Source organism: Molothrus aeneus, chromosome 2 (genome assembly GCF_037042795.1).
Source record: "Molothrus aeneus isolate 106 chromosome 2, BPBGC_Maene_1.0, whole genome shotgun sequence".
Classification (NCBI taxonomy): Eukaryota; Metazoa; Chordata; class Aves; order Passeriformes; family Icteridae; genus Molothrus; species Molothrus aeneus.
The window spans coordinates 50,755,155-50,773,629 of record NC_089647.1 but is presented as its reverse complement, the minus strand read 5'-3'; the positions used below and the strand labels follow the sequence as shown (position 1 = coordinate 50,773,629).

Sequence of the window (18,475 nt, the reverse complement as noted above, 5' to 3'; positions counted from 1 at the left end):
ACAATTAATAAAAATAACTAAAAAACTAAAAGCTTTGTAGATTGCATCACTAGTGGAGCAATAGCTGTAAGATATCTGCAAAGATGCAGAGTAATGTTCTTACCAAGATATATAGAAAAATACTTCCTTTCTGCTGCTGATGATCTGGTTTATTGCCTGGAACTTGTCAACAAATTTTAAAAATATCATATACAAAAAATAAGTAAAGAGTAAGTGTACAATATAATCTTTGTTTAAGATCTTGTGTGAGAAAACACAAGACTGTAAATGTTGCCACAAATAACCTCTCAGATTTAAGCAGCCCTCTATTACAATAATCTGGTTTATCTAGAGTAAGGAGAGAAAATGCAAGCTTCATCTCACCCCCATGGAATACTACAAGTATTTTATGACTATTTGTAACATGTTGTTTTTTTTCCTGTGTCACAGACCCATCTATCACACAGCTCACTAAATTAATTGAAGGGGAACCTGAGTTCAAAATAGTCAGGGAAGGGGAGACAATAACTAAAGTGATTCATGGAGGTTGGTATGCTTTCAGCAACTCAATTTGCATTAGCATTCACTATTCCCCGTCAGTTTATACTTTATCTAGGTGATTCATGTTAGACAGCTGTTCTGTTTTTAAAAAGACCTTTGTGAAGTGCTGCAACTTTAATTGCATCATATACTTTTTAATTCTCATGCATTTCAAAATATTGAGGTTTTTTTCCTTAGTTGTGTTCCATAGCTTCAGTCAAGACAGTTTAGAAATACTCTGCATGCTGACATATATCTCAGTCAAGAATTACTTGCTCACTGCTGTCCTGAAATCAAATATGTAGTATGTGATTCTGTGATTAAAAGGCAATTTTGTCAGAAAGAGAGGTAAACCTTGCCTTCTCTTTGCTAAGGGCATTGAGATGTTCACATGTAAGATGGTTTTCACGGAAAAATCACACAATCATCCTAAATTTTGAGTAGATTTAGTTCCTGATCTCTGAACATTTTTTATTTTTCATAAAATATTCTATGGCATTTCCTTCTGTGCTTCAGTCAGTTTCCACATCTCAAAAAGAACACTTGAAAGTTCATCACTTGATTAATGCCTTGAATTTAAAAATCCTTGTAGAACCAATTATTAAAACATACACCAAAATCATTGATGGACGACCTGTGGAAGTGACAGAGAAAAAAGTAACAGAAGAAAGAATTATTCAAGGTAAATTAAACTGAGATATTCCTTCTTAGTAAAGTCCACCTTTGCATACAAAAGTAACATATCATAAGTTCTATCCTAGTGCCTAAACTGCATTTCCTTGACAGTTGAATTTTCCCTAATACTTCCCACTGTCTCTGTAAAGCTGGCCATATGTCCTACACACACATATACATAAATGGCAGCAATATTTTAACAGCATGCAAAACTATGAAAATTTGTCTTCTTTTTTCATTTTAATTTTCATATTTTGGCAAGTGTCTACTTCTGCTACCTTCTTGCTACCATTTCAGAATGAGACTGCTTTTCTTTTATTGTGTTTTTGTACTCTGCTTTGCTTTAGAAGGAAATAATTTTCTTTTTCATTTTTTCTGAACTTCTGGACTATATACCTCCAGGAAGGTTTCATTTTACTAAACATAGATGTTGAATGTGTAGATGCCTATCTTTGCATGTCATCCCAAGCTCTCTTGACAGCCATTTCAGAAAAAGATCTCTATTTCTCTGGGGGACTTGATCTGACATCCACAAATTAGACACTTGGATAAAGTTAATGTAAGATAAAATCAATATGCATCCCTGGATTTCATCACACAAAAACTTCCAAATTCCTTGGCCAATTTCAATTGTATTTGACCTATTACATAGCTATTTCTTTAAGCATCCTAGAAACTAATGAGTAGAGTGAGGCATACTTTAGCATAGTAGGTGATATATGGAGTTCTCCGTTGACACTTTTTGATCACCTTGTGCAAATATCAGTTTGAATGCTGCTGTTAAAATTCTTTCTGCTAGAGAGCTTGTAAGGAAAAGACATTGTTATAACAACATTTTGACTTAGCTGTAAGTCCTAATATTCAGTTTATTTAGAAAATATTGAAATTCAACAAAAGTAACTTGAGAAAGACAGAAATAAAAAATCATGCTTAAGTTATTATCATACAACTTTTTACTACAATGAAAATAACTGAATGAAAGACGTTAGTGGTTTATGAATAAACCTGGGACTATTTTCTGGCAAAAAATTGTAGGGGGAGATGAATAAAATATAATTTTCTCCATTCTCAGATTCAAGTTTCACTAATATCCCATGTGAAATGGTAAATAGAGTGCAAAATGCCAGAATTTCAGACCTATATCTCATTTTCAATCTGTAGAAACTGATAAGGAATCTCAAATATTAAGTCTTCAAATGATTCATAGCAATAATAAAAGCAAAAATGTCTATTTACAACAGTCAATAGACTAATAATGGACTGCAGAAATTAGTCATTAGTCAATTCAGACTAATAATGAACTGCAGAAATATCTGATCTATGATCTAATACAACAGAGTTTAAAATTGCATCTTACTCTAAGAATGTAAGCAGCTAATTTTTCTAATTATGGCAAATTTGCCTAATTACTTTCAGGACTAGTTCTAACTACTGTTTTTAAAGCTCATTCTGTTTAATTTTGGAAGTGGTAAAAAAAAAAAAAACTTACTATATACGCAGACTACAGCATGTAAACTATGGAATCACCACAGGAATTAAATAGGAAAATATAATTTAAAGGACAAACCTGTTATATCTGATAAAAGCCACTATCTTATAAAATTTCTTCCAGGGCCTGAAATAAAATATACCAGAATTACTGCAGGAGGTTCAGACAATGAAGAGAAGTTAAAGAAAATCCTTGAAGAAGGTTAGTATGCTTGTTTTATTTCATTTCTTTAGCATATATATATATATCCATATATAACTTAAGTAATTACTGAGTGGATATTCTATGTTTAAAGAATTTATGTTTATACTGCAAAATCTTACCCAGAGATTAACCCTCAGAACCCTTCAAATGTAAAATTCTGGTTTGAGTCCTTGATCTTCATATTTCAGTCAGCTCTAGAGTTGAGGCTGCCTCGGTCTATTATATAGCATGCTATGTTTGTCATATAATATGGTGTTTCCAGTGTTTACGTGACATTTGATACCATAACATGAATTTTTACTACAAATTTTTAAATTCAGAACAATGCTATGACATGATTATATATGCTCTTGTGGGATTGCCAAATGTTTTTTTGTAAATCAACTTTTTTGCCATAACCTGTATTCTATCAGAGGTTACCAAAGTGACCAAATTTATTGAAGGTGATGGTCATTTACTGGAAGATGAAGAAATCAAAAGACTTCTGCAGGGAGGTAATTTAGAGAATTATAACTAACATTTTTGCAACAGGTTATGATAACTGAAACCCCTCTCAGATATGTTGAACTTAACATTTTAAAGACTGATGTAGTAGAAAAGGAATTTTAATGAAAAAAAAATAGAACACTATATTCTAGTGCCAGATATCTGTGAAATGGCAGTAAGAACCAAAGCTTGAGTAATCAAATTTTTCATGCCATTGATCACAGGAAAAAAAAATTCTTTTTTTCAGTCTTTAAAAGGTTACTGAATTAAAACCCAGGGGAGCAATGAAGATTTATTCCAATATTTTTTAATAAATTTAAATCTGTGAAAAACACTATGAAATGGAACATATTGTAACTGGCCAAATTCATCTTACTTATCAGTTCTTCAGAAATGAATGTTCATTGCCCTCAAGTTAATAATTAAAGGCATGTTTAACATCTTCTTTAAATGCTTACAGGTGATGGATATCCAGACATTAACTTTAATTCTCTTCAAATACAGCATTCCAAGGAATGGTTATCTTTCCTTCTTGCTCTCTTCATTCTAACAGTTTTGGCAGTATGTAACCAGTAGCTGTAGAAAATAGTGAAAGAACTTCTGCTTATGAATTAATCTTTATCTATGAATTTGGAATGTTCTCTGCTTATTGTAGATTAGAGAAACTATCTATAATAGCAATGGGTAATAAAAAGAGAATTTAAGTGATACGTTTTTTGTAAATGTTAGTTTGATCCTGAGTCAGAAGCTCAAAAATATGGATAGATGTTTCTCTTCACATAAATTAATCCATTTAATTTTATGTTAACTTTCCAGTAAGTTACAAAGTTATATTCCAGTAAAGTAACTTACAGTCACATTTAGTTCACAGAACTAAATCTGATTGTCTTTCAAAAGCACTTTTGTGTGGATGTGACTTAAACTTCAGTCAAGTAAAAAATTTCTTGATGGCTGAACAGCTGAAACAGCTGACCACCAAACTTAAATATGTTAGTTGATAACACAGCTAGTCTTAGAGAAAAGCCAAGATATGGCTATGACTCCCATTGACTGAAATTCTGTCTGTTTCAAATATCTGAGTCCTAGTTTTACAGACCTAAGCCAGAATTCACCTATAATATTGGACAGAAACAGCAACTTCCAGAGGGCTTTTCATTTTGTCCTAAGTATCCCAGCTATGTGAAAAGATTTGCTCTCTGGAGATGCCTATTTCTGGATTAACTATTTAGAAGAAAAGCTGGAAATTAAAAAATTGAAGCAAGAAAATTCCTGTATGTACTGCACTATTGCTTTAAACCAGTCCAAAAGAATCAGGATCAAATCTTATCTGTAGAATTCTGGTCAGATACCAGAATCGAACAATTATAACTGTACTTGTAATCACCTTCAGATACAGACGTATACAATTAGATAGGTGTAATCTGTAGAGATGCATCTTAAGCATATAGGTGTATGGAAAAGAGATGGTTTCTCTCTAGGAAATTTGAAGTCAATATTATCTCTTGAATTCTTGCTATTTTCCTTGCTATTATATGTTAGTTTGCATAAGCATCCTGCTTTACAGAATGGACCAAGTAGGCAGACTTGTCTTTTTCTTTAATTTGATTTTCCTCTGTCTTTTCCATGATTTATTCAGTCAGTTACCCTTGGCTGCCATGATAATACCTTACTATACATTTAGCCAATAAAAGCAGACACATATGCTGCTTTAGGGTTGTTGGTGATAATGCTTTATGGCCCTCTTGTCTACATAAAATTATTTTTTACTGAAAATTTCCTAATCATTTGAATTTGAGTACTGACACAAAAGATATGTATTATTACTGTCTAAATAAAGGAATGATTTCATATGGGCTTTAATTCTGCTCATAAAACATCCAGAACTGCTAAAAACAATTAGCAGTCTTTGCTGGAGCAGAACTTTAAACCAAGATTGCAATGAATGACTCATCCCTAGAGATAACATGCCTTATGGCATGAATAGCATGGTAGCCTGCAACACCTATGCCCAAAAATGACATTGTTTCCAATGAGGGCTCCTTGCATATGGAAAAATGCTATGCCAGATTTAACTCATTTGTTTTTGATGCTTACCATAGCCGGAACTGAGTACACCAAGGTTACTAAAATAATTGAGGGAGAGCCACAGATTATCGAGAGAGAAATCAAGAAAGTTCATCTGGAAGGTTAGTTTGTCAAAAATTCAGTATCACTAAGACCTGCTTTGTCCAAAGTGATCATTCCAGGTGAGGTTTTACAGTATCTATTCATAAAAATTATTAGGTCTGAAGACAGAATTTTAGCAAGAAGTGTTTTATAGTTGTTTTGGAAAAGAATTCGTTAACTGATGTTGCAAAGAAAAATGTTGAGGTTTATCTTGTGGCTAAAAGTAACGAAAAGATTTGGCATAGTAGACAAGAGGAAATACCTAACCACAAAGCTTAGGTAAAACATTTGAAGGAACATGAGCCATAAAAAATTTGCTTTTCTTTAAGCAGCACATACAGAAGAAGACCACGTGAGTTGCTTTTAAATTGAGTTATTTCTTGTCTGTGTAAATGTGATCTGCTGCTGCCAGGGTTTCTCAGTGTTGTGAAGGAATGGGTGGGGTGCAGGGAATATATCCTCTGGGGTTGAGTAAATATCTCACAGGGTCTTGGAATTTCTCTATCTTTGTCCTGTTGTTAAGTGAAGAAAGCTCTTGATTTCAAAAACCAGAATGGAATAAAGGTCCAAAAGGAGCCAAATAGAATTCACTCTGCCTTTGTACCAGCAATTTGTTCTTTGACTTTAACAACCATTGTTTAATGATCTTCATTCAAAGTTAAGAAGTAATTTGCTTAGGGCTTCTTTTGTATTTATGTATTTTTCTAATTCTAATAATGCAGAATAATGCTTCTGTCAGCCTTTGAACTAAATACGTAGGAGAAAAATATGTCTTTTGGACAATGAAATGAAATTAATGTGTTTCTGCCTTTTTAGTTTTGAAGTCTGTGCCAAGTAATGAAGGTTTATACAAAGTGTTTGTACAGCTTCAGTGCTGAGTAGTACAAGGCATGCTGGGGAGTCTCCTGTTGCCTGAAAATGACAGATGGGTGTGATCTTTAAACACAAGCCTTATCTGACAGCATAATTGTACAGACAGCACCTAAGTATGGAAAGCATCCTTTGGATGGACCGTGTTCTGTCCTTGTCAGGGCAGTGCAGAGCTTGGAATTTTCTGCCATGGTGGTGCAGATACCCGCTGTTTAGCCTCAGCTGGAATGAGGCCAAGCCTCCATCTCAGGGCTATGCATTTATATACCCTGTACATCAGGATGAAAAGAGAACTGGCTGCAGCTTTTTTAGTGAATATACAAGCACTTCATGGTTGTAAAGGAGGAAAAATTACTGCAGTAACATTTCTGTGCTGGTAACAGAGGAACTATTTCTTATGCTTGGGATGTGTTCTTTCTCCCAGTGAGGAGATATCTGGTTAAAAAAAGTCTCAAGATTTGATGAGAAAAAGGAAAACACACCCATAGTTTCACTGAATAAGTGAAATAAAAAGGATATGTCTAATGGGGCTGGTACCTATCCAATAGACCTTGCTCTGCTCCAGCTTTAAAAGCAGAAGCCTGAGAAAATTAACTAAACCTTAAGTGTGGAACCCAATGCAGTTACAAATCAAGCCCAAAACATAGCTGGATATGTGGCCAATATCTTGTAATGGTTCCAAGCATTTAGCTTTGAATAATTCCTGAAGCAATGTCAATGCAGCAGACCTGGACATCTACTGCCAAAAGCCGAGACTGAGTCCTGAGCCTTAACCTGAGTTTGTACTTCACTGACACACTGTCACATGGTGTTTCATGAGTGAAGAGCATGGGCAAAGTGCCCTGGCACCTGACTACAGCATGTAACCATCTGTGGAAGATCAGTGTGGATAATAGATTAATTCATATGTTCAAAATGCAAAAATACTTTTAAACTGTTACTAAGATTTAATGCATGTGAGAGAAATGTGGGAATTGTATTATAAGCATTCATATTTCAGGTGATCAAGCCAACATGCTTCTGGAACAAAATTCTTAATTTACTGAAAAATTTAATGAACAAACTTCAAAAGTCAGCAATGAGTTTCCCGTATTTCTAATGATTTTTAATTCAAAGGCTCCAGCAAATAAATTCTGACTGCAATATTTCTGTTTTCTAGAAGCACCTGCACGGAAAGCACAACCAGCCAGGAGGGCACAAGGTAAAAAAAGCCATACATTTAAACATTATAACACATATAAAATATTATTTCTGTTGTCTTAAGAGTCAGGACAGGAAGAAAAAAAGGCTCCCAAAAATACAGATTTCAAAAGAAAAAGCAATATTTTTGTTTTAAAAAGCCCCTAACAAAATCTGGAGTTGCTAATTATTTTTTTCTGTTATCTAAAAACAATCTAGATTGTGTGCTTTACTGAAAGAGTGTTTCAGATGAGATTAAAGCAATCAAAGTGAAGTCTGATTTTGGAGTCTTAACAATGGGAAAATGTCACTCTGGGATTCTCCACAGCAAGATTTATAATTCTCAGAATCTATGTTGTTTTGATTAAAGAAGAAGCTGAAAGATCAGTTTAATTTCACAGCTGCCAGCACAAGAGAGACATATTCAGCTCCAGGCTCCATCTTTCCTTTTCACATGTTTGTTTCACAATAAATACAGTACATAGTCTTACTGTGTTACATATAATTACAGATAATAATTAGAGCTCTTTTTCCATATTTTGCAGGAGGAGGAGCAAGAAGGAGGACAAGACTAGATCATTCCTAAAAGCTTGCCAATACAGAATTCACAGAATTACAAATTAACAACATGGTCTCTGAGAGGAACTGTTTGGATTTTTTTTTTTTTTTTAATGAGAACATTAGAAAATGACGTTGTTTTGATGACGTTATGTAAACTGAACCATGAATCCACAAAAAGATGTGAAGCTGCCAGCACAGTGCTCACTAGGAGTAATCCATTGGAGGTGCTTTTACTGCTCTTGATAGTAAGAACTATCAAGGGTGGGATCCTGCAAGGCCAAAAACTTCTGTTAGAACCAGGATTCTTTCTTCTGCTGGTTAATAAGTGTTTGCAGGATTTGATTAAAAATGAGCAGGGAACAATACAGAGTGTATTTTTTTATTATTATTATTTCCAATAAATAAGAAATATAAATGAAATTAGATGATTTCTAGAAAAAAGAAAAAGAATCAACTCAAGTGACTTTTATAGTAATCTAAGGAAATATGAGACGGTAACATAGCACTTTTGGTTCAGTAGTATTGTATGCTTTTGTAAGTTAAAATTCATCATGTGTTTAAATTTGTAATACCAGTAATGTTACCTTTCCTAAGCAAACAAATATGCCTTATATTAAATGTATCATGGGTTTTTTTGTCCTGCACTGCATATCCAAATACTTTCTAGTAACTTGGCTAATGGAAGCTCTTCAAAAAAGGAAAAAAGCAAACATTATGAGCTTCTTGCAATGTATTAGTGATCATGTTGACTTCTTTATTTATAAGAAATCACATTCCCATTAAAGGAATCCTATAACAATACATATACTGAGATTCTTGAGTGTTTTCCCATTTTTCCCTAAATGTTTCTTTCGACTAATAAAGTGGATTATAAAAGCAATAAATAAAATGCATGCAAACAGTTAACTCAGCATGGAAAAAGGTCGTCAAAAATGAGGCCAGGTCTGAAAGCTTTTGTATCAAAACATGCTTAGCTAATGTCTGGTACTAATGTGGAGTTTTCTGTAAATTATGTCAATTTTATCACTCTAATTTTTTACTCATGGAAGTTGTCTGCCTTTATCAACAAAAGGTTGAAAGACAATTATTCACGGAGTAGAAAAACTTGTTCAAAGTTCCTTAATTTTGCAGACCAAAATATCAGAGGTATTGTCTAACATGCTTTTCTACTTCTGTTTTGAAACAAGTACTCAATAAAGAATTTGGCTGAACTGTGCTTGCTTTCATTTGTAATTATTTTTTAATAGCAAAGCAAATTCTAAGTATTTTTAAGATTTTTAATTTGACTTGTAATTGCAAAATATGCTTTCACAGAAGCAAACTAATGCTTCCCCTTCTTACTTAGCACATGCTAATGGACTTAAACTGCACCATTCTCCTTAAACAATGAAAACTTTCCCTAATTCCATAAGGACATTCCCTGAACACTGCTCCTTGATAAGTACAGCTATCTGAGAATGGGATTGATAAATTGTGCAGCCTTAGTGGGCCATCAGACATGTCACCAAGGTAACCTCAGTATCTACTAGGATAATGCTTTAATGGAAGGACAACTTTTAACCCTGGAAAGAGCCAGAAAGCTTTTAGGTCAACATCAGAGCTCTTAGAACTATCTAAAAGATTAAGCTGTCACCTCTCCTTGGGACATTTGTCATTAAATCATAGCAAAAAATTGATTAAGACCTATCCTGTGGTAGGTCTTCACCTTTTCAGGATTTTACCTTTTGAATTAGGAATTAAAAGGATTTTACCTTTTCAATTAGGAATAAATTTGTGAATTTGTGGCAAAGCATAACTTTAGTTTTCTGCTTTGATAAAATTTTAAACATCTAGTATTCATTAAAATACATTTCATATTTCACCCTTCAATATAATTTATTAATAATAAGTAATATATAATATAATAGTAATATATAATACAATACAAGTTAAATACAACAGTATACTAAGGGCACTCCTCCATGAAAACTTGTTTCCCTGATAGATCATCCCTCTCAGTCCTTCTCAGACCACAATAGATATCTGCCCAGCTACAATGAACAGTGACATTTCTTTTGGTAGAGTGGCTTTTTCTAGCTATCTGAACAGGAATCTTTCCAGAATACAGTGTAGAAAGAAAAACAACATGTTCTTTTCATTTGCTTTTCATATGCTTAGCCATTTCTGTGTCAACACAGACAGTCTTTTACCAATGAGCAAATTTGGAGAACTTACAATTTCTCCTGCCCTCCTATTTATTTCCCCTCACCTCAAAGCAATTTAAATTAATGTAATTAATTAATTAGGGGATTAGCATACTACCAAGTTAGAATTCTCTTTAGCAATAGAGCACTCACTTTACTTTGTGTTTCTTTATAGTCTCTCGGGTATTTATAAACAGGAATGTCCAGTTGAGTTGGTGATGGAATTCTTAAAGCATTTCTTCTGCTTCTTTGATATCCTGTATGAAAACTAATTCAGAAGAATTTTAAACTGTCAATGTTTCCAAATTTTTCAGTTTTGCCAGCAGAAAGTGCACAGAAATAAACTACAAGATCACAAAATATGAAAGATGATCTAAGTAAAATAAAATGAATTGTTTAATTCCTTTATAAAGAAAATGGTGTGAAATCTGAAAAAAAAAAGAGAGGAAAGGTTTTTTACCATTTCCATCTTGACAACTGAAAATGTGCTTAGCAAGTGACCATCTCCAATGTAAACGTAGGATGCTCTTTTCATGTCATTTGTCTCTCAGAAAACCTGGAATAACAAACCTAAATTCAAGAATTCCACTTTTGTCCACAAAGTACTCTAATAAAATAGCGGGTAGGGACAGTTGTCCTTAGAGATCAGTTGTATTGTATTTAATTCTTTTACTGTCTAAAGTTCAGACCCAATACACACCAATCCCAGATGGAAGGTCTGAGTAGGTATACCAAAGCCTAAGCACAACTCAGATGGAGCAAGAGCTGATTCCTTTCAGTACTGAGTTCCAGAATTCTCAGTGGTAGCATAAGATGTGTAATTGGATCATGTGAGATTTTCTAAGATTTCTTGTGGCACAGAGCTTCATGTTCCATTAAAGGAAGATTTGCCTCCACTTCTCTTCTGCATAAACCCCATGTGTCAAGGTTCTTGTTGTGTCCCCTTCCTCCAAAGGTATGCTTTTTATAGCATCTCAAGAAAATGTAAGCCTCTCAATACTGACTGGGGTTGTTTTACAGTACATCATTAATCTTTTTTTAACATATGGAAAAAAAATTAGATTCAGTATATACATTTTTTTTTTAACCAAGACTAATTAAAACATTCAGTGATAGACACAAAAGATGAGCTACAGATTCTATATGGGGAGGATAATTCTGTGTGGCACAAGTAATTAGGATCAGAGTGACAATATCTCATTAGGAACCCAGCATGTTATTGACTGAGAAGTAGAAGCAGTTTCTATTCAGGAGACATTTCAGTCTCCTTTACAGCCATACTAATTTATTCCTAATGTCATGCTAGATTAAAATTCTTCCTTCCTTGCTGTTTTAACTAGCATCCTTTAAATACCACAGACATCAAGCTTTCTTTTATGGATATTTTTCTTGCTAAACAAAAGTAACCTCTATGACAGAATGTGCAAGTCAGAGGAATGGCGTCAGCACTTAAACTTTGGATCATAATGTTTGTTGGTCCTCATGTGTCAGGTTACATTCTTGCTTCACTTTCTGATCTGATGCATCTCCTATCTGCTCTGATTTCTTGACTTTTGATTTTATCTTTCATCTATACTACTGAGTAAAAACATAACTAGAGATTTTGGTTGTGTATTTAGATCCAGTGGCACATGCAGCCTTCATTCACACTACCATCACTTTGTCCTCAGCTTCTTTTACCACCTAGTCCAATGCCTGACACAGGTGCAGCCTTTGCACTTAAACTTGCTAAACCTCATGAGGTTCTCACGTTTGAGGTTCACGTTTGTCCAGGTTGCTCTGAATGGCATCCCATCCTTCTGTTGTGGCACCTGCTCTGTGCAGTCATCTGAAAACTTGCTGAGGGATATGCCACTAAGAAATAGAAGATGCTGCTGGTCGTGGTGTGCTGGATGTTTAAGATAGGAGTGCTGCTTTATGCGTTCCTGCTTTATATTAATTCATTTCAGGATGCCTCCTGCTGATACATTTAAGATCTGTTTTAATCATGTCTGGGTTGGATCACAGGCATTTATACCTCTAATTGCTAGGCCAATTGTATTTTAATGTTTTCTTTAGGAAATACTTAACAGTTTTTTCCAGCAGCCCTATTTTTCGCATGGAACAGCTGTATTTCTAACCAGTGGAAGATGTGGCCTGAATCAAGAGCACATTGAAGCCATGTGATGTGACTGTAACACTAAACAGAATTAAAACAACACATTTGTTAATTGATAAAAATCCATCACTGCAAAGAGTACTGGCAAGAGACAGAGATGTTTTCAGGGGCATAGACAGGAGTGATTTGGGATATGATTTGCAGAAGTTTACCCCAGTCTCTTCAGGTTGCTGACTATGGAGAAAATGACCTATTAAGGTTGTCAGTGTCCCTGCAATCCCCCAAAGCTCAGGTGCCTGCCTGTTGCTCTGTCACCATGGTCCACAGTAAATCCAGGTAGACAGATCAATCTGTCTACAGACAGATTAATTAGTCTGGAGGACCTAGTAGGACTTGTTTCTGTCTTCTATGAAGACCACGATTACAAAGTGCCTGTATGGTGGTTGAAGATATGGATGGAGTGGTGAGGAGACTGCTGAGCCCTCTTGTTCCATCTCTAGAAAAAAATAAGCAGTTGAGACATAACTGGGAAAGTCTGTTCTTTCCAGGGAGGGAAGAAGGATAATTCATTTCTGGATCCCAGCTGGACAGAGATAGGAAATACAGTAAGTACAAGTTTTAAAGAGGAGTGCTGGCAGATAACTTTTTAAAATAAGTATATTGCTGCTGTTTTGGGGGTTTTATTTTGAATTTCCATATGAAATTGGATAGGGATGAGGTTATCTTTGGAAAAGCTTATCCTATGATGCCAAGAACTGAGGAATATTGCATATAACCAGTGCAAGACCCTTGCCTCCTGTACAAACCTGGAGAAGTCCCAGGAGCATTGCCAAGATAATGTATCTTCATGTGTGTAAAAAAATCACCAACTCTTTTGGAACAATACCTGAATGTATACTCTCCTTCACCACCACAATACCTGAATGTATGCTCTCCTTCACCTCCAGTCCTCAGAAAGGACTCTAAAAAGCATGAGCCAGGGATATGTCATGCAACAATCCAAACAGAAGTCTGGAACAAAACAGTTGCATATCAAATGTGTATTTTTTATTTCTCCAGCTAGAGATCAGAGACATTACAGATGGAAAAGTCTTATTAGATCATGTTATCAGTCTACTTGCCAAGCCTGGATTGTTTCCCACTATTACAGTCCATAATGCTTTACCCAGATATGTGGTACCTTCCCACAGTCATTCTCTCATAATGTCTTCAGAGCAACTTTCCTATATTTTGTTTCCCTTTCTGGCTTACCTGCCATCAAATAAGGCAGACATACTCCACCAAGTAGTTCTTCAGCAGAAATGACAACTTTTTTAGCTATACCAAGTATGAACATCCCTGTTAATGTGACAATAATCCACTCACTCATATTTTCCTGAAACATCTGTACAATTGAAAAACTCTTTTGGTTTTGAATTAACTACTGACTTTGATTTAGTTTGTGGATGATCTCATAGGTCTGTGACTTTTTTTCTTTTTTTGCCATCATACGATGCCATATACGTTCAGGATGTGTGGTTCATGAAATCACAGAACCACATGTTTAAGGTTGGAAGGGACCTCTGGAGGTCATCTGGTCCAAATCCACTACTCCAGTAAGGCCAACTAGAGCTCTAAAAATTATTTAGAGACTCAGTCACATTTGTGAATGATTTCTTATGAACTAGAAATGCCTCTAAGTATTTCCCTCCTTTTCCCAAAATCAAATTATTTTTTCAACACCATGCAATGAAAAACTATTTTGTGTAATTGTTGATGCTCCTCATGAATCAAGAAAAGTTATTTCAGTAGGAGTGTCACAGCGGATGATTATAAAATTCAGTATTCTTTTCAGTTTCATCATTGAAAATCCTACTGGTCTGAAAGTCTTCATCCACTGGCAGCCATGATACCAGGGCTTTGCCCATGAATCAAGAAACCATTTCAATTCATTTGGCTCTTGGCATGCAGACTCTGAGTTTCAAAGTTCAGAAATCCAGAATTATCTGTGAGCAGGAGCACAGATAACTGAGTTGACAAGAGAAAATCAGGCTGTATTAGCTGATCATAGACAGAAAATAAGCTATGTGTGCATCTTCAGTTTGTTCGATGGGAATCTTCAGAATGTGCCTGTCTCATCTGTCCATATAACCCATGTACACAGTCACTGTTATTTTACCATGTCTATAGTTTTGCACATTTTTTAATTGGGAACTCAGCTGAAAATGTCAAAATTTGCAGCCCAGCTATATAGTATGGTTTAAATTAGCCAGTACAGCAACCAGTCACGCTGAACTGCCATGTGAAAAAAAAGCTCCTCTAAATTTTATACAAGCAAACAGAGTCAGACGCTACCTATGAGCCTGTGGCTCAGCAGTGCTAAAGTAGCCAACCATGCCATTAATCACAGACTGTCCTCCTGCTCAAATGGTAGTTCAATTATAAATTCTGTTTTAATCATTAAATAAGTTTAATCATTAAAATGCCATACACTGACACTTCTAGCACTAAGATCCTAGACCAATTGCTAAACAGCTCTTTTGGATAAGTTGTTTTCACCTTGTCCAAAATTCCACACTGCCATATAATCATATTGGAGGTTATGATCTAACTCTTTGTGGTTTCTGTGTGAATGTTATTAAAAATATTTTTGCAGTGAAAAATTACCACATAAGTAGTAATGAATGTTGAAGATAAAAACCAGACTTTTTGTACATTCATTCGTGGACTCTCTTTTATTCATTCATGGGTGATGAGGCACTATTAGAAGCCAGTCTGGCTTCACTCTCTGCTCTGGTCGCCATGTCTTCCCCTCAGGGAAACCACAATGTGGAGGGAAAATCCTTGTATGACCCAGGCTCAGCTGAACATCAGGGTGATGGCAGGTCATGCACAAGCCCTGCACTTTAGAAGTACTCTCATGTAACACAAGATCATCATGATCAAGTAAACAAACCTCTTCCCTAGTTAGATATACCTCTATGTTCATTTCTTGGTACTATTTAATGTGGTAAACTTTGACTTCTGCAATTTAATTGTTTAATTCTCCTTCTATGATACCACTATTTATTTTTATTCTCCTTGTCTTTTCAACAATGTACAGGAAATAAGAGATTTTTTTCAGGGCAATGGCTATAACTACAACAATCTTACATCTACACAAGCTTTTCATCAGGGCTGAAACTGAAGCATTCATTAATTGATCCAGTACCAGATGTAAAGGTCACATTGTATGATTAATTTGAGATATGCAGAATATATTACTAGGACACAGATATTAACAGCTGTTTCATCAAAGACAGTAGGTGGAGGTAATCTGGGAGAAGATATCACCCCTGCAGATAATAGTGGGAGTTTTGTCAATTTCAGTGGAGGTAGGATTATATCATAACCTTTTTCTTTTCTTTTGGTACTGTCTCTCCCCTTATAATTTATTAAATTACCTAATGAGAAGGAGTTGTGATTCTGAATCTGAATAAAACTTTTAAACACATGGTGTCAGTGCCTTGGTACATGAGACAGTCTTGCTTCCAGCACTTGCTAAGTGCAACAAAGGGAGTTGTGAGTGAGAGGTCCTGAAGTATGGGTGGTTTGGATCGACATCACTCTCCTCTTGGACTTTGAAACTAAAGTAGGTACCTAAGCCTGTCATCTGCTCTACAGCAAATAGACAGATTGTGGTTCTTGGTGTCTCAGTATCCAGGGAAAGGAAAGTGTGCAGTTATGACTATCACCTAGATGAAGCTGCAGATGTTATTGGCCTTCAAATACCAGTGTGGAGAATGGAACACCTGGGTTATGGTCTAAGATGCTGTTAGTTAAAACTCAGCTTGATGAAAATTACTCGTATTCACGGGTTTTTTCAAGGGAACGACTGACTGAAGCAGAAGTTTAACAGCAGAATCTGTTTTACTGATGTTGCATCTAAGAAAGAAGGAGTCTATTTTGGATAATAGCATTCTGGAGCTCCCTAAAGCAGGCCCAGCTAATTCACTCATAGAATTATGTTTCCACTTAACCCCATCATCCTTTTTGTCACATCAGATATATATAGCAGTTTGACAGTAAATAATTTCCAAGTTTTAAAATATATTTTTAACCAGTTTAAGTGAACTCACAATATTTACATCACAGGACACACGTGGATATTTACCAGTTTGTAAATACTGGATGCAACCTTTCCATGGAAGTTCACTCTACATTTTTGTGCCAGGCTGAAACACACACTTCACATTACTTCTGACACTCTGGACAGGGCACAGACCAAAGAATTGCAGGGTTGAGAGAAGGCTTGGATTCATGCACTTGTGTGGATGAGCCACTCCACTGCAAAGGAAGCTGACTGGGAACAGCATGGATACAATCCCTGTCTTCAGAAGGCATGATGTCCCAGGAGCAGATTCATTCCCTAATGCATGGCTGCCAGCTATCAACAGTCAGAAAGCTACAGGCTCAGAAAACACTGGTGTTCACCCTTGACAAAAGAGCAGCCACAAGGCTGTTCAAACAATTACACAAGGCAGCAAAGACCTCCCTGGTTAAACATTTCTCTCTATTACAGCTTTCAACACAACAGATGGTTGCCCTGGCACTTTTCACTTATACTAGGCCTTATTTCTGCTGTTAAAATTAAGAAATGCTTTACTTTGGGGAACATCATACTGAACTGGAGAACCCATGAGAGCTTTCTAGACCTGGGGGCACATTTGGGGCAGTTACAGAAACCACCATCCCACCAGCTCAGATTTTCCAACAGAAGAACACCCAAGTACATGTACGCAAGGGCAGTGAGGTGATGAATTCAGTAAGCCAGTGTGGACAAGCAAGGAAACAAGGCTTTAAGAGCAAAAATTGGAATCCACACAGTAAAAATTCTTCTCCACCCACAAAATCAGGAAAGCAAGGGTCTCAGTGGTAAGACACAGTTGAAGTTAGGTAACCAGAGCCTGATCTAAAGTTAGGTGAATCTTATGAGTTCTTAGCAAAAGGGATGAAGACATGATGTTCAATTGATTACTGGGATACTTCCAGGCACACCATAATGCAGTCAGCCAGACACTCAGTACAGAGACCAAACAGATGATCCACTATAATCTTCACACACATGTTGGAATGTTCCAACATAATAACAGAAAACTCTGGCATAATATTTACCCTAGCTTACGTTTTTGGTTTTGTTTGGTTTGATTTAGGTTTAAGTTTTGTTTTTTTTTTCCCAGGGTAAATTTTTAATACTGCAACAAAAGCAAAGGAAATAGAAACTATGGCTGTGATCCTATCCTTTATGGCAGGTTATATTATGGGAAGTCCCATTGCTAAAGCTGCACCTACTTCCCCAAGCTTCATTTGGGAAAGATTTATGTTCCTTCTATCCAGCTCAATCTCAGTCTCAAGATTTTTAGATTGCTCTAATCATTATGGTTTTTGTCAGTAATTAGTTGAGACTCAATGCACAAGCAGTCTCAGCTGAAAATGCACTGATGGTGGTGCTGGCTGAAGTATCAATTCTCAGTGATTTGCAGACAAGTTCACACAACCATTCCAAAAATATTCTACTTCCAAAAGCTGGTGGAAGCAGCTGCTGGTGCAGTCACCCTGGGAATTCTCTGTCTGCATACACTGACACCCTGGAACACAAAAAACTCTCTGGCACCTTAACTTCTGGCAATAAGGCTTTCTGCCATGTGTAAATCTATGCAAGACTGAAGTTCACAATAGTGAATTCAGTCTCCTTTGCAGTAAGTACAAAAACACTTGAGTTATCCAGTGGATATTTCATGTTTCTAAATTGGGAATTTGCTTTGTTTCACTTAGCCTGAGTGAGTGTTCTTCACCCAAAAAAGGAAGAGTCATTGTAATGAGTGTAAGCCTGATGCATAGCATGCACAGTATTTGACTATCATCATTAAAGTCTTTTAAGGTATCCAGTGTTAGAATTAATCTTTGGTATTTAGACTTCATTGTCAAAACATTTAGGCAGCCTCAATTTTTAACTAGCTGTAAAAATGTAAAAACATTTGAGGGAGTGCTTATAATTTTCAATTAGATGAAGAAATATAGCCAACA

At 35.7% G+C, this 18,475-nt stretch overlaps 1 protein-coding gene across 5 annotated transcripts in view; it reads left to right on the top strand.

Annotated features, from left to right (window-relative positions):
- POSTN (periostin) overlaps positions 1–9,364 on the top strand; it is a 31,139-nt gene extending 21,775 nt beyond the window's left edge. For 2 of the 5 annotated variants that reach the window (XM_066571122.1, XM_066571114.1), the window contains 3 exons: positions 2,807–2,884; positions 7,569–7,610; positions 8,134–9,364. In XM_066571122.1, the coding sequence (XP_066427219.1) occupies positions 2,807–2,884; positions 7,569–7,610; positions 8,134–8,174 (161 nt within the window). In that variant the 3' untranslated portion in view covers positions 8,175–9,364. Of the gene's footprint in view, positions 1–429; positions 526–1,111; positions 1,202–2,806; positions 2,885–5,871; positions 5,892–7,568; positions 7,611–8,133 lie in introns of all 5 variants that reach the window. The other 3 variants (XM_066571088.1, XM_066571095.1, XM_066571105.1) reach the window with 3 other exon arrangements.
- Positions 9,365–18,475: the final 9,111 nt, after the last annotated feature.